The sequence below is a fragment of the Panulirus ornatus genome, chromosome 25, assembly GCF_036320965.1.
Source record: "Panulirus ornatus isolate Po-2019 chromosome 25, ASM3632096v1, whole genome shotgun sequence".
Classification (NCBI taxonomy): Eukaryota; Metazoa; Arthropoda; class Malacostraca; order Decapoda; family Palinuridae; genus Panulirus; species Panulirus ornatus.
The window spans coordinates 7,578,422-7,600,077 of NC_092248.1; the positions used below are offsets into that span (position 1 = coordinate 7,578,422).

The following is a 21,656-nucleotide window of genomic DNA, read 5'->3' on the forward strand; positions in this document are numbered from 1 at the left end:
TGTATTTATGTGTAACTTGAGACCGGGATACCGCAAGGTATTTCATTGTGCTGTAAACAATGAATTGTGGACTTTGGCAGGCGCTATGAATTCCTACATCATGACAGATGTGGGATTAATTACCTTATGATTAATGAAACACTTGTAGAAATCAGCCGAACACACACTGTAGCCGAGATTTTCTGAGCCTTCTTTAAAGTAAACTTTAGACAATTGATTATATGATGATGCTTGCCTCTTGTTGAACTCAGTCTCATGTGACAGGTTTAAGGTAACCGAGGTTTTTTTTTCTTTGCTTTTATTTCCTTTTTATATTGACCAATATGTCACGGGCAAAATATGGCCCAGTCATTGCTATATAGGGTGAAGAGCAAATTGGGTGTGAGAAAGAGAATGGAAAAAAAATTCTATGATTGTTCCGCGGGTGTTTGTTGATGAGCTTCGGGGATATTTTTTTTGGCCCCAGCACATGTTTGCAGTGACCCTGTTTGGGCAAGACATGAAACGTTATGCTGATTGAAATAGTAAAAACTCTTCATAGACATTGTTCTGACAGCTCGGCCGTTTGCCCAGACACATGAGATTCATTGATCAGTATTCTCTGACATGAGGCTACATTACATCCAACGTTAAACCAACACTTCCACAGCAGGGTTGAATGCAGACAGTGCTCCCGTTACACTACCAATCCAGATTTCATTATCTCCCCAACATTTTATTGATATTCTCGTCCTCTCTCGCTCTTTCACCTTGGAGAACTGTGTGGGATTGCATTTTTATTTCTTTTTTAGTGCTTTGCATAAACTTCCTTATCGTTATTTGATGGTGATAATGTCTTCCCATCTGGTTCAGTAAAGCACAGTGAAAACTGCAGGTAGGCCAGACGGTATTTTCCACAGTCGAGTTGTAGGTAAATATCTGTTTTCTGATTTGTTTTTTTATTGTCATTTCCAAGCTGGTGGTTGACTGGTGCTAAAGGTTGACCCAGTTCCATCTCTGCATCATTTTTCTTTATGGCGTCGGGCTGAATGGAGTGTGTTACATGCTAGATCAGTGGTCAGTGTGTCAGTCTCCTGCAAGTATGTTGCACTCTTTTGCAATACGTTAGAGACTGGGGCCCACAGTCAGAGGAGCTTCCCCTTGCATCATTCATCTGATTTGTGGGCTGGAGGTTGTGAGGACGGGGTCATTCCTTCACATCAGTTTCACTCCCCTTGCAGGTCACATGTCTCCTCTAGGTAATTAGAAACTTTTGAATGTTAGTCAGCTTTGTAATATGAATTAGCTTATCCCTTATATCTCATGGAGGCTGGAGGTTACAATTTGAGATGTAGCATTCTTTTCACCCCATCAGCAGAAAGTTTGTACATGTCAGATTTGTAAGATCTTTTGTTCCATTTTCTGCTGCAGGTCGGTAGGCTGGAGACTGGGATTACAGGCTGTGACAGGGGTGGTCTTCACAGCCTTTTTTCTGGGCATCTTTTACCGGTCGGCTTCCCTGTACCACCCCCAGCGTCGGGCCATCCTGCACCTCAAGAATCAAAAAAGAAAGGTAAGTTAATCACAACCTCTATAACCTGAGTGTCTCCTCAACTCTATCTACATCACAACTTTGCATGACTACAATGCAGTAATTGGTGTCAGTCTATAGATACACAGTGCATTCAAGTTCCTCCTGAAGAAATTTACCAAAGGAAATGATGGAAATAATAGGTAAAGCTGTGAATGCTGTAATTGGGTACCCCAAGTGAAAGAACTCTTGAATTGAACAGAAGCCAACTGTCACTATTGTTCTGTAGCAAACTTTTTTTTTATAATGTTTGGTTAATTGCATTGGATACGTGCTATTGATGATAATTTCACATTTTACAAATGCTTCTGTCAGGAGCTCTGATTCCAGTTGGTGCTGCAGATATTAATAAATGTTCAATATCAACATTTTGTTGCGTATTTAGTAGGGGAAAAAGTTTCCTTCTCCATTCACATAACCACAACCAAGAGTGGATATACATTAAGTATTGGGTGATATTGAGTGGTGTTGCTTCAATATGCATGGCGTTCAGTTCAGCCCACTCATCTGTAATGGGTAAGGTAAGGTCGGATTTTCTTTAAAAAAAAAATCTGCCATAGTTTGAAAGGTACAATAAGGGAAAAAGAATTGTAATCACAGCAGATTCGATATAAGCAATCACTTGTTGATACTATAGTACTATGATTATATAGATCATCACATTTGGTAAATGTTGTGGCAGGAAATTTTATTGTGAAGGAATGGAAATTGGTTTTACCTTTTTTTATGAAGTTTCCAAGAGTTGAGGATACTTCAAGCACATCTTGATGCACTTCCTACCCAGCCAGTTCATTTTTACTTCACATCAGTTAATGAATCTATGATGTATATTGTCACCTCTGCATCTGTTTGTGTGTGGACATGTTCGTGTTAACGTGATAACTCGAAAATATGAGAAAAACTTCATAATTACAACATTGGTGCCCCTATATAGAGATTACAAACTTGATTCAATTTAGGGGCTTTTGATTTCATTAACTGATAGCTTTTTTACTCCCAGGTCCTAAAACTCATGAGTATGAATCATAAGATCAGGTTTATATTATTTAAGTATTAGACAAGTTATGTGTTCAATAGAAAAAAAAAATTAACCTTGTATTTTTGGGACTAGGCAAAGCATGTCCCTCTTGTTTCACTAGTCAGAGGTGTATTTGGTGAGCTACAACTCACTGAAGCTTGAATACAGCTCATTTATCAGCCTTCTCCCTTGGTGAACACATTGTCCTTCTCAGTGTTAGTGACACTTTGACATCAGTACTGCCACAGGGTGGCAAAAGAGATAGGGCCTGGCGAGTGTAGCACACTCATCCCTTACCATACATATGGATAAATACAGCCATTGCAAGTCAAGCAGACCTTATATATGGGAACATCTTATTTTTTTCCTTATAGTTTTATATTTTTCCTACTGTATGTTCATGGTGTTGAAATGTAATATACTTGATTGTATTTCATGCATTTCTACTGTGAAGAAACTTATCTCTCCTTATAGGCTTTTTCCCCTATATCGTTAATTTCCTGTGAATGAGAGATGGGGATCCCTGCAGAGGAATACACAGCCATTTTTAGTGACTTGTTCTAGAAGGATAGTGGGAATGGACCACTGCACTTCATGTTTGGAGGTGAACAGACTGACTGTGTTGTGGTAATGAACGACACAGGTGGTTTGTGTTCTTGTATGGTCAAAGTAGGACATGAGTCCCAGGAAGTATCCATACCCAACAAAAATGTCCTCTGAATGTATAACAGGATGAAAGCAAAGCTATCATGGTCCCAGTATTTTGTTGCAAAGTGGTTGCTTAGTTGGGGATGCTATACACTCTGTACAGTTATATATTGATAAAGCAACATTCTTCTAACACATTATACTCTGGCACAGTATTGTATACAAAATTATGTGAGCATCATTTCACTGTTGTCTGTATGTCTGTGTAGATTATCTGTAAAGGGGAGTATTGTTTGCTAACTCATGGTGCTCTGTCTCGCCTTAAATCCCTTTTCTCTCTCATAACATATTAGTCCGTAATTTCATATTGGTAGACCTTTTCTCTGTACCATTCATACTTTATCTGCATATCCATCACCCTTGTGCTAAGAAGTGCTTTCTGACATACTATTTGTTGTATTTTTTCTTGTAGCTAATGTTCCATAGTGGTATATGACTTTTAGATCAAAGAAATATTCTGTGCTGACATCTTTAAAGCCATTTGCAAATTCAGCAGGGGTCATTATGTTTCCCTTTAACCTTCATTCTTCCAAAGCAGGTAGCTTTAGTGCCTCTTCTCCTGACTCGACTGCAATTTCAGTATAATACAGTCCTGATGTTGGAACTGAGAAGGTGGTGTGTATTACAGTTTGAGCCAACCATACATGTAAAAATCATCTTGAACATTTACTTGTCCATGTACTTTAATTGTTTAAGCTGTTTTTCTTTATTTTTGTTTTTTATTTTTTTAATGAAATACATTCATTAAGTTTATGTAGTGCAGTGTTTTTCATCTACAGTTCTGTGAGAATCCTTCAAGGGTTCTGCAAAATTCTGTAATAAAGTAATTAAAGATGAAATTTATGGAAGCCCAGGAATTCATAATGTATAATTGGAGCTCTTTTAATCTGAGTTTTGACAATGGTTACCTCAAATTTGTTTATGAACCTATGAATTTTTACTTTGGATAACGGGGGAAGAATGAATGGAGATCAAGGTTTTAGAAAATAATATATATGGCTTGCAGGGTTCTTCCATCGAGAAAAGGTTGAAAAACACTGATGTAGTGAAATGTCAAGAAGGATATCTTCCTAAGACTTATTATTTATTCATTAGCATAGCATCTTCCAATAATGGGCCATAATTTGGTTAGCTGTCATCCTTGTCCCTCAGTAGTTGACATTTGTTAAGAGAAAAGCTTTTTCTTAGCCATTCTTATAACTGTGTGTGGTTTACCAAAGTCCTGTTGCATGTTTTATACCTATCTGAATTTTCCACTGTGTATGTAAGCATGACAAAAATAAAAAAAAGTCATAGGAAAGATGTATAACTGTACTTTTATTGTAAAGTATTAGAGGAATGGATGAATGGAATAAACTGAGTAATATAACTGCAGATGCAGATAACTTGATAGAATAATAATTTCAAGAATTGGGCCATCATGTTTGCCTTACTATACAAATAGGTGGTTACAAAAATGGTAAGATATAAGTCCCTGGGCAGACTACAAACATAAAAGTAAAAATTGATCTAGTGTTGTTGTATGTGGAACTTCAATTTTAATTTTTCCATTTTAAAGCAATTCAGGATGAGGATTACCTCTCCTTTTTTTTTACTTTGATCAAAGAACATATAATGTATGATATGATTGTGTGAGTACGGTATTTTCCTTCCTTTCGTCATTTCTCATTTTGTTTTATGTACTCTTAACCTGAAAATGACCTCTTGTATTTTCTTCCAACAGCAAGTAAAGGACAAGAACAAGGTTGACTCAGACAAGCCGCCCTACTTTGACTTGAGCTGCCTAAAGTTCCGTTCCGTTCAGGTCCTTATAACTACAGCTGCTGTGACCTCTGTTGGCCTGTACACACCACTATTCTACCTCGTAAGTACCTGACCTGTACTTCATAAATGACCTCTAAGCCTTGCGCTTGTATACATCATATAGTTTCTATGGCCTCTACCTGATAGAACCTAGCTTAGTATACAGATAGGGCTTCACCTCCTTAGCGTCTTGTTTTAGTTTTGTCATTTGGTTTCTGGCATGTCAGAATCTAGTATCAATTGCATGTTCATATGGCTTTTGCTGTATCTGATATCTGCAAAGTCATTATTTGGATTTTGTAGTATGTGGCCTCATCTTCTTTATGATATAGGATGTGATTTCAGTTGTGTAGAAATAATGAAATTTTTTTTTCTATGAAAATGAATTGAGGATAGAAGATGAAGCCAAATACTTAAATAACTGTTAAAACTAGAAATATACATGAATTGATAATGAGGCATAGAGTTGTATACGGATGTTGATGGATTGAGATGTGAACCTCAATTGACATTTTGACTCCTTGTAAATCATGAAGATTATAAAATAACCAGTTGATAATGTAACTACAGAAAGATGCACATTGAAAAAGGCTGTTACTTAGTTATGAACAGAGTTTGCTTCCAATTTAGTTTTTCAGATGTTCTGCATAAGTATGCTTTGTACTTTGCAGTACTGTATGACATATAAACCCACCTATTTTTAGATTCTTGTAGAACTTTGATATATATATATATATATATATATATATATATATATATATATATATATATATATATATTTTTTGCTTTGTCGCTGTCTCCCGCGTTTGCGAGGTAGCGCAAGGAAACATATATATATATATATATATATATATATATATATATCCCTGGGGATGGGGGAAAAAATACCTCCCACATATTCCCTGCATGTTGTAGAAGGCGACTAAAAGGGGAGGGAGCAGAGGGCTGGAAATCCTCCCCTCTCATTTTTAATTTTCCAAAAGAAGGAACAGAAAAGGGGGCCAAGTGAGAATATTCATTCAAAGGCTCAGTTCTCTGTTCTTAACACTATCTCGCTAATGCGGGAAATGGTGAATAGTGTCTTGGGAGCAGCTGAGTGAGTGTGTTAGCAGTTTTGATGCACGAGACCGGGTTATAGTGATGGGAGATTTGAATGCAAAGGTGAAAAATGTGGCAGTTGAGGGAATAATTGGTGTACATGGGGTGTTCAATGTTGTAAATGGAAATGTTGAAGAGCTTGTAGATTTATGTGCTGAAAAAGGACTGGTGATTGGGATTACCTGGTTTAAAATGAGATATACATAAGTATACGTATGTAAGTAGGAGAGATGGCCAGAGAGCGTTATTGGATTACGTGTTAATGGATAGGCGCATGAAAGAGAGACTTTTGGATGTTAATGTGCTGAGAGGTGCAACTGGAGGGATGTCTGATCATTATCTTGTGGAGGCGAAGGTGAAGATTTGTAGAGGTTTTCACAAAAGAAGAGAGAATGTTGGGGTGAAGAGAGTGGTGAGAGTAAGTGAGCTTGGGAAGGAGACTTGTTTGAGGAAGTACCAGGAGAGGCTGAGTGCAGAATGGAAAAAGGTGAGAGCAAAGGACGTAAGAGGAGTGGGGTAGGAATGGGATGTATTTAGGGAAGCAGTGATGGCTTGTGCAAAAGATGCTTGTGGCATGAGAAGCGTGGGAGTTGGGCAGATTAGAAAGGGTAAGAGTATTAGTGAAAGAGTGGTGGGTTGAAGAAGTAAGAGTATTAGTGAAAGAGAAGAGAGACGCATTTGGACAATTTTTGCACAGAAATAGTGCAAATGACTGGGAGATGTATAAAAGAAAGAGAAAGGTGCAAGAGGTGAAAAAGAGGGCAAATGAGAGTTGGGGTGAGGGAGTATCATTAAATTTTAGGGAAAATAAAAAGACGTTTTGGAAGGAGGTAAATAAAGTGTGTAAGACAAGAGAACAAATGGGAACATCAGTGAAGGGGGCTAATGGGGAGATAATAACAAGTAGTGGTGATGTGAGGAGATGGAGTGAATATTTTGAAGGTTTGTTGAATGTGTTAGATGATAGAGTGGCAGATATAGGGTGTTTTGGTCGAGATAGTGTGTGAAGTGAGAGGGTTAGGGAGAATGATTTGGTAAACAGACAAGAGGTAGTGAAAGCTTTGCAGAAGATGAAAGCTGGCAAGGTGTCTGGTTTGGATGGTATTGCAGTGGAATTTATTAAAAAAGGGGATGACTTTGTTGTTGACTGGCTGGTTGGTGAGGATATTCAATGTATGTATGGCTCATGGTGAAGTGCCTGAGGATTGGTGGAATGCATGCATAGTGCCATTGACAACGGCAAAGGGGATAAAGTTGAGTGCTCAAATTACAGAGATATAAGTTTGTTGAGTATTCCTGGGAAATTATATAGGGGTGTATTGATTGAGAGGGTAAAGGCATGTACAGAGCATCAGACTGGGGAAGAGCAGTGTGGTTTCAGAAGTGGTAGAGGATGTGTGGCATAGGTGTTTGCTTTGAAGAATGTATGTGAGAAATACTTAGAAAAACAAATGGATTTGTATGTAGCATTTATGGATTGAGAGAAGGCATATGATAGAGTTGATAGAGATGCTCTGTGGAAGGTATTAAGAGTATATGGTGTGGGAGGCAAGTTGCTAGAGGCAGTGAAAAGCTTTTATTGAGGATGTAAGGCATGTGTACGAGTAGGAAGAGAGGAAAGTGATTGGTTCTTAATGAATGTCGGTTTGCAGCAGGGTTGCGTGATGTCTCCATGGTTGTTTAATTTGTTTATGGATGGGGTTGTTAGGGAGGTGAATGCAAGAGTTTTGGAGAGAGGGGCAAGTATGCAATCTGTTGTGGATAAGAGGGCTTGGGAAGTGAGTCAGTTGTTGTTTGCTGATGATACGGCACTGGTGGCTGATTCGGGTGAGAAACTGCAGAAGCTGGTGACTGAGTTTGGTAAAGTGTGTGAAAGAAGAAAGCTGAGAGTAAATGTGAATAAGAGCAAGGTTATTAGGTACAGTAGGATTGAGGGACAAGTCAGTTGGGAGGTAAGTTTGAATGGTGAGAGGCTGGAGGAAGTGAAATGTTTTAGATATCTGAGAGTGGATTTGGCAGTGGATGGAACCATGGAAGGGGAAGTGAGTCACAGGGTGGGGGAGGGGCAAAAGTTCTGGGAGCATTGAAAAATGTGTGGAAGGTGAGAACATTATCTTGGAAAGCAAAAATGGGTATGTTTGAAGGAAAAGTGGTTCCAACAATGTAATATGGCTGCGAGGCGCAGGCTATAGATAGGGTTGTGCGGAGGAGGGTGGATATGTTGGAAGTGAGATGTTTGGGGAGAATATGTGGTGTGAGTTGGTTTAACCGAGTAAGTAATGAAAGGGCAAGAGAGATGTGTGGTAATAAAAAGAGTGTGGTTGAGAGAGTAGACAAGGGTGTATTGAAATGGTTTGGTCACATGGAGAGAATGAGTGAGGAAAGATCGACGAAGAGGATATATGTGTCAGAGGTGGAGGGAACAAGAAGTGGGAGACCAAATTGGAGGTGGAAGGATGGAGTGAAAAAGATTTTGAGCAATCAGGACCTGAACATGCAGGAGGGTGAAAGGCATGCAAGGAATGGAGTGAATTAGAATCATGTGATATACCGGGGTTGACATGCTGTCAGTGGATTGAAGCAGGGCATGTGAAGCATCTGTGGTAAACCATGGAAAGTTTTGTGGGGCCTGGATGTGGAAAGGGGTACGTGGTTTTGGTGCATTATACATGACAGCTAGAGACTGAGTGTGAACGAATGTAGCCATTGTTGTCTTTTCCTAGTGCTACCTCGCATGCATGCGGTGGGAGGGGGTTGTCATTTCACGTGTGGCGGAGTGGCGACGGGAATGATAAAGGCAGCAAGTATGAATTATGTACATGTGTATATGTGTATATGTCTGTGTATGTATATATATGTATACATTGGAATGTATAGGTATGTATATGTATGTGTGGACATATATGTATATGCATGTGTATGTGGGTGGGTTGGTTCATATAGATATAAATATAGACATAAAAGATTCAGTTCAGGCTTCATAAATATATGCAGGAACTAAACATCTGCTAGTTAAGCAGGCAAACATTTGTATATAGGTAAATAGGAAGAAAATCTTGCAAATGTACAAATATACAAAAATGAATCCTCAACTCACCACTGCAACAGATCCTGGGTGCACAGCGGGAGGGTCTGGAGGACTCGGCGCTAATCCTTCTACAGACATTCCTAGGGTTTGCCTATGCTCTGGGTTGCATTGGCTTTGGTCTTATTGTAGTCAAGCAGAGTGCCCAGTGCATGATCTCCCGGCAGTACCTGTGTCAAGCCTCCATCTATGGACTAAGTGAGTATGAGGGTTGTTAGTGATATAGCTCCACTTGCATGGATTCCATCATTTTGTTTATTAAACCTACATGCATATAAAATGATTAATACAGTATGCTCTAGATTGTACTTATAAGAGGAGTTGAGCTTGGAGTTAACTAGTTCACACCATCACTTGTGTTTGATATCTTTGTTTTGGCTTAGGAAAATTAGTGTTTGCATTTGGCTTGCATTAGGGAGAGATGATGAATGCTGCAGGTGTACCAATCAATGTTGAAAACTTGCAGCCTTTGTTTTTAACTATTGCCTGTGTAGGAGAAGTATGGCACTTTCAACAGGAAGTTGTCTCATAAGCCTTCTTGCACAAATGAATGATTTTTCAGCCACACTTAAAGATGTTTGCCCCATATTCATGGACTGCTCATTAACCTTTTGTTATAGGTCTTTCTGTTTTATGCCCTTTTCTGAAAAAAAGGGCTTATTTGTTTGTTCCTGTCATTACATCTTTATGTGGATGGTATAAGAGGGCCAACATGCTGTCAAGAGGAAATGGCCAAAATAAACCACAATGTTAGCCCATGGGGCTTGGCTGTGGACAGTAGACCCAGGTTTCAGTGCAGTATACATGATAGCTATAGAATGTATGGTGCTACATCCATGAGGCAAACAAAGCATTTAGTTATAAAAACAAGTAATATAATGTATTTTTAGTCATTATAGTCTTTAGGTAGACAATTGATAACATACCCTCACCTACCAATAAAAGTGTGAGATGTTTCTTCACTTCCTCATACTTCTGTAGAGATTGTCTTCTTTCCACATCTCTTTCATTTATCATTGCTAACTCTGATTTTCTTTGATTGCCTCTGTTCATCTGTTGTCGATGTTCATCTGTTGTCGATGCATACTTACTATCACTCATTTATTTACTCGTACAGTTGCCCCTTTGCAATATCATATGGTGTCAGCAATTGGTATGTCCTTAGTTACACAGTAGATAGATTAACAGAGTGCTCCAGCAATTGTTGCTAGTGATGCTGTTTGATCTGCATTACTTGTAGTTGTGAAAATGGCTAGTAACTAAGGTATTTGTTGAATATTCAGCATGTATACCACCTAGATCTGAAAATTAAAGATGAATACTAAATAGATGATATTTAGATACCTTCGAAAATTATTGTTGGTACACTGTGTATTATGGGTACAATTAAGAAAAAACATCCCCAGAGAATCATTGTAAACCGTAAGATCCCAGAGAATCAGCTTAATTTCATGATACCCTAGAGAATCTTCTAAAACACATCATACTCACAGAGAATCATCGTATAGTCCTTAGCATTTACTGTATTTACTTCAGCTTCTGCAGCCTTCCAAAAACCTATCATCAGCTCCATAACACACCACAGTGAACTTTCACCATATGCTTTACTTCTTAATTCCTGAAAAATTCAACTTAGAATTTCCTTGTCCAAAAACTTGATAAAGCTCCCCAGTGTGCCAGGAATTCTCTTTAGCTTTACAGTGCTAAGAAAGAATGGGGATTAGCTCCCTCATAATTAAAGAGATTTACATGAGATCCATACACCCCAGAGAATCATGTATGGTTTTGTAACACTTGAAAGACTGCATGTGCTTTGAAATTGTGAGAGACAGCTCCTGCTGTACAGTTCTCAGTCTTGTTTCCCATCCTTCCCCAGAAGCTCACCAACTCCTGCTGTACAGTTCTCAGTCTTGTTTCCCATCCTTCCCCAGAAGCTCACCAAAGGCACAGAAATTATCTTGATGCTTAAATAAAGATTCCTTTATAACAAAAAGATTACATCAGACACTATAACATCTCAGAGGCTAATTTGAGCTTATAAATTTATACCCTAGGTTATGGGTAACTGAAGACAACCAAAAGTTTCCCTCTTACAGGTGTGACCATCCTTGCACTAACAGCAGTGCGTGGTTACTATGGCTATGTGCTCTTCATGTGGCTGTATGGGTTGCAGCTTGGAGGAGCTCACTATGCCTTCCAGATGCTGACGCTTGAGAAGGTTCGGGCCAGACACTTCTCCCGGGCTTGGGGCTTCATCCAGGGTGCTACAGGATTACCCATACTCCTTGGCATCCCCATTACTGGTATGTGTTACATTTACGAATGCTGAGGGCTCCTACTGTGTGAAAAGTGTTCAGTTAGGCTTTGTAGCACTTTAAAATGCACATATAAACTAGATTTTTTAGTGATTACAGATGGTAGTGTTGATGAAGGCAGGATGCATGCTTACAAAGGGCTGTTGGTACATATAGGTTTTATTGTTGGTGAGAGGTAGTGATATATGTAGATTATAAGTTGATGAAAATTAGTGCTACATGCAGTTTATGTGTATGTGGCTGGTGAGGTTGGTTATATCTGCTTTAGAGTATGTATTGTTTGCTGATTAGTATAACTATAGGATGTGTTTTTAAGGTGTAGTGGTACCTATGGGGTGTTTAGGCCTCCCCTGCTATGCAAAGGTGATGAATTCCTGGAAAAATGCATGTACCAGTACAGTGTATCAGTGCTAAGGAAACCTAGTGTATGATGAAAATAAGGATGTATTTCCAAAACTTCATGCAACCCACAGCACCTTTCATGAGTCCCTTGCCCATCAGTACAAGCTCAATGCACCATGGCCTTTTTTTTCTTCAAATTACTGGGATTACGTAATACACAAGAAATATATACATCTTGAAATAAAGACAATGTAACAAAGTAGATACTCTTTTATGTCTTTACAGATATAGGTTAGATCAGAAGCTTAATTATAAAGCTGATTTGATCCAGTCCTTTTTTTATAATTAATACTATGGCATTATTCAACAAACAACATAGTAGTGAATATTAGTTAGACTGCTTACTTTCCCAAGTATCTTGTACTACATATTATCTTTTCATATTGGGGTTAAGTATGTCTAATTTTACGATGACAAATTTTTGAACTCCTTTGAAAGGTGTACGGTTAACTCTCTGAAATAAATAATTTTAGATTTTCCAAGAGCCACCATGTTACATTAGCTTAAATTTTTCACCAAGTTTATTTTTTTCTTTTTTTCCCCATTGTCATGTTAATTATCTCAGCATTTCTGACCACATAAATTTAAGGAAATATGTTTTGAGCTCAGGTTTAACTTTATTCTTATAGGCTTCAGCAGTATAGCAAGAATTTAGGAGGCCTTGAATGGCAAAGTGAAAACAAGGAAAATTTTTTGAATATTGGATATTAATGGGGAATGGCATAATTGAGGGGTCTGGAGTCAAAAGTAGCAATAAAGCCCAAGATTTTCTAATGGGTTGTGTTCATATATTAGGAAAGGGTAGCTCACCTTACTTGTCTGGTACTTGCTAAACATAAGTGAAATCACACATACTGGGCCAATGCATAGTGGGGGAAAGGTGTATAACAAATATTGGTTTAAGGTATATCTGAGTGTTGGTAAGGGTTAGACATGCCCCATGGAAATATTAGTTTTAACATATAAATTAAGTATTGCTTGAAGCTAATATAGTTCTTGTAAGTCAGTTGAGTAGTGTAATAGTTGCATATATCTTGTAGTAGCACCCACCTCCATTGCACCCACAGGTTACATTAATGAGAGCGCCGACAAGACTGGCTACTTCTTTGCCAGTTTCTTCCTGTTGTCGGGTGCATCCTGCCTCTTCCTCCTCAACTACTTCAAAGAGCGTATGGCCAAACATGACACAACTGTATCGTTCACCACAGTGGACTCGCATTTGGCCCATGAGCACTATGCCTTACCATTGGAGAATGGAGGAGGGGGTGGTGGGGGTACCCCAAAAACCACCGTGACAGCCTCACCTCAGATAGCAGGCCCTGTATGTACATGTGGGGCTGACCCTAGTGCTCCACCCCCACCATCCACCAACCCCCAGATGCATGACCCCAATAAAGCGCAGGCATTTAGTAAACTTGGGAAAACCATATCATTTGCAACTTCTGTAGATGTTATGGAGCCACACCTAAAGCCTGAGCTCCTAACATGCATCTCTGAGGAAGGATTACTTGAACATTATTATGACTGTGTGGGGGAATGTGCTACATCATGCAAGTATGATAATGTGTTTTTCAATGATTGTCAAGATAACATGGAATTTGATGCTGAGGATGAAGATGACGAGCCTGTAGCAAGGCCACCACAGTACAAAATGCCATTACACCCAGCAGGAAGACGCTTGCGGCAAACTAGTGGTGTAAGTTTTAGTGAGCCCGAAGGCTTAGCAAGGCTTGGACAGGGCAGCAGTGGTGGATGTGTGAGTGTAGGTGTCAGGCGGCCCCATGCTGCCCATGAATATGGCGTTCCACCTGTGCCACGGCCACCTATATTACGACGTGTCCCACCTTCCCGCCCACGTCGCAACATCACTGTTATTGAGGAGATGACCACTTCAGTGTAGCCTCGGGTGCCTGTCACGGTTCATGTCCCATCACCAGCACACACGTGCCATGTTCAGCAGTCATGCTTTGATGAACACTCACAGTGTGCTGTAGAGTCACATTGCTCTCAATGCTCATTCTGTGATGATCACTCAAAGTTTGTTGAACATCCATGTTGTGCTAAGCACTCTTGCTGTACTACAAACTCGTGCACAGATTGTAGTAGTCAGCCATGCCCTGCAACACAATATAGAGATGCTGAGTACATTCAGCATACGGGAGAATCATACTGTATGAACACACTTGTTGACACAGAAAAGTCTACATAATACATTTGAAACTCTCATTGTTGTAGTGGCATAGAGTAAGTGTATAACAGCAGCAGCTTTATATGAATGTGATGGGACACTATGAATGATACTCTTGTTATATCTTACTTCATAGCAGTCCAGTTAATACTTAGAAAATAAAGCCGTGACAGGGCACCATATGATAAATAACTTGCAAGAGAAAACCTGCAGGTCTTTTAAGAAGTGCAAAAGTTATCCCACCGAGACCCATGCATTGGTAATGACGTCAAGGGAAAATTAGACATTGTTTTACAGTCATCACCTCGTAATACATTCTGGGAGGCAAAGCCTTTTAAGATTAGGCTGTGTGATAAGTGAAGCTTTATCCAAATGACTAGAAAATATGTCAGACAGGAATGAACCCAAAAGTGGTCATTCAGACAAACAGTAACAGAAAGTGACTGTCCTTACATTCGTTGTGCAATATTCCATGTTTTGAGGTCAGTAATCATATTTCTGTCAAGATATTTCTAGATTTTTTCATATGAAGGGAGATAAGTTCCTGTAGACAAATGTAAATGTGTAAGTTACATAGTACACTTTTTTGACAAGAAAAAACAATAAGCTTACAATGATAAATGATGAGAGATCATAGGGTACTCATTTCTTGATGAAAAATTGTACATAACATTTGTAATTAATATATGTACCATTTTGGATGAGCATATGTATATGTATTGTACAGAAACGCTCATATTCCTGGCATCGCTGTGATAAAAGATGGAAATCAGTTAGATTCTTGACAGACTCGCCAAAGGTGTTTGTTTTATTGTAGTGTACTTTATGAACATTGTTCTCATCCTATGTTGCCCTTGCTCTTATTTTCTGAGTGTTAGGCATTTATTTTCCATAATACTATTATAATTATTACTATTATAATTATTATTATTATTATTATTATTATTATTATTATTATTTTTGATGGGAAGAATTGTCAGTACGAAGCTTTACTAACTCATTTGCATGGATTTTTTAGAGCAGTAGAGGATGTTCAGGGTAGCATGTCTTCCCTAGAGAATCAGGCTTCCCTGCCTTTTTGCCAGTCTTTGAAATTAGAGACCTCTGGTTTTTCAAAATTGAATACCACAGAAGGAGCATTCCTTTATGTTGAAAGATGGATCGATGAGTTAGAAATTCAGGTATATTTGAAAGTGGTATACGCATATGCTGTGCTTGGTGAAAGGGTTGAGTACACCACTGCATTGCACAGAAAAATGTCTTTTGTGATGTCGTGCTTTTGTGATTTCCCTTTCGATATCTTTCATGTCTTGTCTAATACTGGAGAGCTTGGAATTGCAGACTCATAATTTTTCAGTTAACTCAGTTGATATTTATAAAATGTAGTTTATAATTTGGAAAGGGTGGGTTTCATGATTCTTAAGCTATAATTTATTTGTCACAACCATTATATTTATGGTGACATTGTAAATACAGAATGTCTGATCTATAATGTGTGTTTTGTTACAAGTTCATATTGCCCATGTTCATGACTATACACCATACCTCCTCAACACATCCTTTATGTTACAAAATTAATTATGCCTTCATATCACCTCACAATTCTTCCTGTGTATACACCCTTAAAATGTATATGCATTCATACATTCCCATTCATACTATCATGTACACATCCTCCTACACCATTCTTTGTAAGAATACAGGTATTTATTATCACACCATCATTTTGCATATTCATTAATGCTTTTTCATAAGTACACTCTTAGATGCATTTATCAGACATGGGTATTTAATCTAGCTATTAATAAACATGCTCATTCTCTCATACACATTCATGAACTTTCATGCTTTTAGATGTCAGCATGTGATGACTCATTTTCACCATTACACAAACTCTTTTTTAGGGTGTTTTCTGTCCTTTTGCATTTAAACATAGAATATTTTGAAAAAATTCAGTGCTAGAAGGGTATACTGTTCATAAGAACTTGCTGAATGTGTTTTCTAAGTTGAAGGTTATAAGGATTCCATATTATCATTTACTGGTGTCATCCTTTTCATCAAGAATCAGACAATTTAGAAGTGCTCCTTTATTGGAACACTAACTATTAAAATTTAAAATGAAAAGCTTAGAGCATTCATGCAATTTTTGCATTCACTTGAGAATAGACAGTTACATGATATGCTTGACTGTTTCACTAGTACTACTCTTTTGTTCCCAGTATTCCATGTAGTATTTTCTCTTTCATTTTGAGTGATCATTATGTCATATCACATAGATACGTAGAACAAAAATGACAGTTGAAGTGGAAAGATGGATTTATTTCCTTGTCAGTGAAGGGAAACAGGTCCCCTAATTTATTACATGTGGTCTTTCATTATTCTTCCTCTACATTGAGTATTTTTCTGTTCCAAGTGGACCATCCATTGTGTGATGTTACACAAAATACATAAAATGAGAATTAGTCAGAAAATTACTGGCATTTCCAGAGTTTGAGGTTTGTTCCTGTTGTATCTTTTGTTTGTCATTCTCAGATCTGACAGTGTCTTGTATCCCCAGTGTCCTGATTTGTAGATTGTAATATCTTCAGATTGCCAGAGAATATGATAGGACATAATCTTCCAGTAAGCTGCTAAAAAGAATTTGTAGTGTTTGAAAGCTATAAGTTTTACCTATTTCATTATGGTAAAATAAAGAACAACTTTGGTAGACTGCAGGACACAAACAAATATCATGTCACAGGTGGGAAATGTAAACGGGACACAAATGTGATATCATGAATGAGTCTTAAAAGACCAAGCATTAGCTACATCTAATGATTTTGCTTTACTGAGCACAGCAGACCATCTGTTTTGTGTACAAATAATAGGCTAGATTTTTTTTAGACCTCCAAGAAAAAATTGATAATACACTTCAGAGCATTCATACTTTCAAATAAGAATATAATATTTCAGTGTGAATGTTGATGTTTGAAAATGTACAGATATCCTTTACAGATTGCATTGATTTTCTAAAAGTAGAATTACCAGAAGTGACTGAAGCCAATAAATTTGTATTCTCTTGATTGTAAGATTTATATCATCAGTTATACATGGAAAGCATGCTTCCCTATTGACACCCAGAAATTATAAATGGGTAAAGAAACTTTAAAAGGGCAAGTTACTTGGCCCAGAACTGCTCAGGTTGGTATCTATTAGAATTATTAATGGTATGGGCCACGCCGTGAAGAACTTCAAAACGTAATGTATAAATATCAGCAAAGTGCACTTGATTAACCAAGTTGTGGAGAGTACATTTGCTGATAAACCCCAGGCTTAAACAGCTTATCACAGGAAGAGAGATGTATCATTGTTGTTGAGGTATGCCCATAAAACTAATGCTTCATTTAAGAACAGTCAAGCATGTTGTTTGTATGGCCATATCATGGCAATATATTAAGGAATCAGCTTTTTTAAAGACATTGACAATTTATCTGTAAGAGCAGATATTCTTTGATTTAGTATATTTGTTGAATGAACAAGACATTGTACAGAAAGGTAAATGATACCTTGTTACAGTCCCATAAGACCATACAAAATTCATAAGCAGCATTTACTTCCTGCTCTGAAATTTTTTCAAAAGGTGGTTCCAAATGTCATAATACTGTGAGTTGACCATACATTTTTGCATCATCATGCCCTGACATATGCTGAATATCTTTTGGCAGCACACTGCCTTAATCTTAACATGACTGCCCTCATACATTTTACTGCTTAATCAGCCTCACACCAACCCTCTTTCCAGATCTTCCTTCACTTATAGCACATACATTGTCTCATCTGCACCTACTTGTAGCTTCTACAAGCTTCACACTATTTGAAAGTTACAGTTATAATTAAACTTAGAGAAAAATTACTTTTAACATTCAGAAATCCTCCAATTGCAGTATGAACTCTGTACACAGTAATTAGATTACTTAAATTTATGGAAAATGGTTAATGGTAAGCATATATAAAAATAAATCTGTAAATAAAGATAATATACAGAGCTTCCAGAATATATTGTAGTTACATTCTGTGTAAGTGTTAAGTAAGAGTCATGATTCTTGACCTTTGGTTGTGAGTAGATTACTGTTTACTGAAGCATCAGACTTTTCTGGTGGTTGCATGTGACACAGAAAAGCGCTATGCAACAATTGTTTATTACATACTTGACTTCTGAGAATGGAATTTGAAGTTCAGGTCTGAATGCATTATCATATTTTATTTAAAGGAATATGGTACATGGCTAGAATACAAGTTGATTGATTCTAAAGACATAATATGCTTGTGTGCCATGAACACATGAAACTTCAGAAGTGATTAGTACCTGTGTATAATTCATTGCAGGTTAAGGAAAACATTATAGTGAATTTGGTTTTCAGAATTGATGTGTAAGAGACAGCTCTGGTCTTCGGAAGCATTTTTTTAAGTAAGCATTTAATGTCACTCGACAAACGAACTTTGACATTTTCATTTACCCCTAAGTAGCAGATGAATTAACGGTCAGCTATGGAGGCTGTTTTTGACAGTTTTGGTAGAATTCTCTTTAGAAAGGGCATGAGTAATTTCTGAAACTAGAGATTCTAAGTTGTGGCTGTCAGCTTCATATTAGCATTTTTAGGGAAAGAGTGGCCATCCTTATGTTGATATTTTAGTTACCTGAATTTGTATCTGTTGACATTCTTATCGGTGGGTGGTAATTTAGGTGAATATCTTTTGGTAGGGAATCTGAAAAAGAGATACGTATAGATACAGAAAGACCCATGCATTTACCTACTAGTATAGCAATACTGTGGTTGCAACCATAAACCGGTAAACTAGAGAGTGATACGTGTGCATTATTAGTCAAGTTAGTATGCCAAAAGTTTAACAAAATATTACAATTGCACATGAAGTGCTGTAGATATTAGAACAGTTTTTGTTTTCTATTTTGAGAGCAGTTTGGGCATGAAGGGTGGCTGGCAGAATGGAACAGAACATTATGGTTAATAAATTTGGAAAACTAGAAAAATATGAAAGGAACAGGTGGTTATGTGAAAATTTCTGAAAAAAATGTTTTGTCACATTGTGCCCCTGTGAGTGCTTAATTGTTTTTGCTTACAAGAAAGAAATTAGCATGCATGGGGCCCTATCTTGTAGCATGTAGCTGTGAGTGTTATTGTGTTAGTAACTATTTGTTATTACTTATCTATCTGGCATGGGAAGATCTACTTTCGTGTGGACCTGTACGTATATATATATATGTATATATATATACGTGAGTCAGTTGTTGTTCGCTGATGATACAGCGCTGGTGGCTGATTCATGTGAGAAACTGCAGAAGCTGGTGACTGAGTCTGGTAAAGTGTGTGAAAGAAGAAAGTTAAGAGTAAATGTGAATAAGAGCAAGGTAATTAGGTACAGTAGGGTTGAGGGTCAAGTCAATTGGGAGGTAAGTTTGAATGGAGAAAAACTGGAGGAAGTAAAGTGTTTTAGATATCTGGGAATGGATCTGGCAGTGGATGGAACCATGGAAGCGGAAGTGGATCATAGGGTGGGGGAGGGGGCGAAAATCCTGGGAGCCTTGAAGAATGTGTGGAAGTCGAGAACATTATCTCGGAAAGCAAAAATGGGTATGTTTGAAGGAATAGTGGTTCCAACAATGTTGTATGGTTGCGAGGCGTGGGCTATGGATAGAGATGTGCGCTGGAGGATGGATGTGCTGGAAATGAGATGTTTGAGGACAATGTGTGGTGTGAGGTGGTTTGATCGAGTAAGTAACGTAAGGGTAAGAGAGATGTGTGGAAATAAAAAGAGCTTGGTTGAGAGAGCAGAAGAGGGTGTGTTGAAATTGTTTGGGCACATGGAGAGAATGAGTGAGGAAAGATTGACCAAGAGGATATATGTGTCGGAGGTGGAGGGAACGAGGAGAAGTGGAAAGATGGAGTGAAAAAGATTTTGTGTGATCGGGGCCTGAACATGCAGGAGGGTGAAAGGAGGGCAAGGAATAGAGTGAATTGGATCGATGTGGTATACTGGGGTTGACGTGCTGTCAGTGGATTGAATCAGGGCATGTGAAGCGTCTGGGGTAAACCATGGAAAGCTGTGTAGATATGTATATTTGCGTGTGTAGACGTATGTATATACATGTGTATGGGTGTGGGTTGGGCCATTTCTTTCGTCTGTTTCCTTGCGCTACCTCGCAAACGCGGGAGACAGCGACAAAAAAAAAAATATATATATATATATATATATATATATATATATATATATATATATATATATATATATATATGTATATATATATATCGAAGAGACGAAGCTAGGATGCCAAATGGCATCCTAGCTTCGTCTCTTCGATGTATATCAATTGACTGTTATATTTCTCTCTTGTGTCTCCCCTGATGATGTGATTATTACACGAAAGTGCAATTGGGAACTTTTCGTGTTTCATTTTCCCCGTGGACTCATAGGAATATATATATATATATATATATATATATATATATATATATATATATATATATATATATATATATATATATATATATTATATATATATATATATATATATATATATATATATATATATATATATATATATATGTACATATTTATACTCGCTTGCCTTCATCCATTCTCAGTGCCACCCCAGGTCAGCGAGGTAACACCAGGAAAACAGACAAAAAAAAGGCCACATTTGTTCACTCAATCTTCAGCTGTCATGTGTATTGCACTGAAACCACAGCACCCTATCCACATCCAGGCCACACAGACCTTTCCATGGTTTACCCCAGACATTTCAAATGCCCAGGTTCAGTCCATTGGCAGCACGTTGACCCCGGTATACCACATCGTTCCAATTCACTGTCCCTTGCATGTTCAGGCCCCAATCACTCAAAATCTTTTTCACTCCATCCCTCCACCTCCAATTTGGTCTCTCGCTTCTCCTTGTTCCCTCCACCTCTGCCACTTGTATTCTCTTTGTCAGCCTTTCTTCACTCATTCTCCATATGTCCAAACTACTTCAACACGCCCTCTTCTGCTCTCTCAACCACACTCTTTTTACTGCCACACATCTCTCTTGCCCTTTCATTACTTAATCAAACCACCTCACACCACACATTGTCCCTAAACATTTCATTTCCAACACATCCACCCTCCTCCGTACAATCCTATCTATATCCCATGCCTCACAACCATATAATAATATTGTTGGAATTTGGATTCCTTCAAACGTAACCATTTTTGTTCTCCGAGATAGTGTTTTCTCTTTCCACACATTATTCATCGCTCCCAGAACTTTTGCCTCCTACCCAACCCTATGACTCACTTCCACGTCCATGATTCCATATGCTGCTAAGTCCTCTCTACATATCTAAAACTCTTCACTTTTTCCAGTTTTTCTCCATTCAAACTTACATCCCAACTAACTTGTCCCTCAACCCTGCTGAACCTAATAACCTTGCTGC

At 38.0% G+C, this 21,656-nt stretch overlaps 1 protein-coding gene across 1 annotated transcript in view; it reads left to right on the forward strand.

The window, feature by feature from the left end:
* LOC139757221 (monocarboxylate transporter 13-like) overlaps window positions 1-20,399 on the forward strand; it is a 56,874-nt gene extending 36,475 nt beyond the window's left edge. The window contains exons 6-10 of the mRNA XM_071677393.1: window positions 1,411-1,552; window positions 5,020-5,160; window positions 9,306-9,480; window positions 11,379-11,585; window positions 13,067-20,399. Of these exons, the coding sequence (XP_071533494.1) occupies window positions 1,411-1,552; window positions 5,020-5,160; window positions 9,306-9,480; window positions 11,379-11,585; window positions 13,067-13,899 (1,498 nt within the window). The 3' untranslated portion in view covers window positions 13,900-20,399. The remainder of the gene's footprint in view (window positions 1-1,410; window positions 1,553-5,019; window positions 5,161-9,305; window positions 9,481-11,378; window positions 11,586-13,066) is intronic.
* The last annotated feature ends 1,257 nt before the right edge of the window (window positions 20,400-21,656 follow it).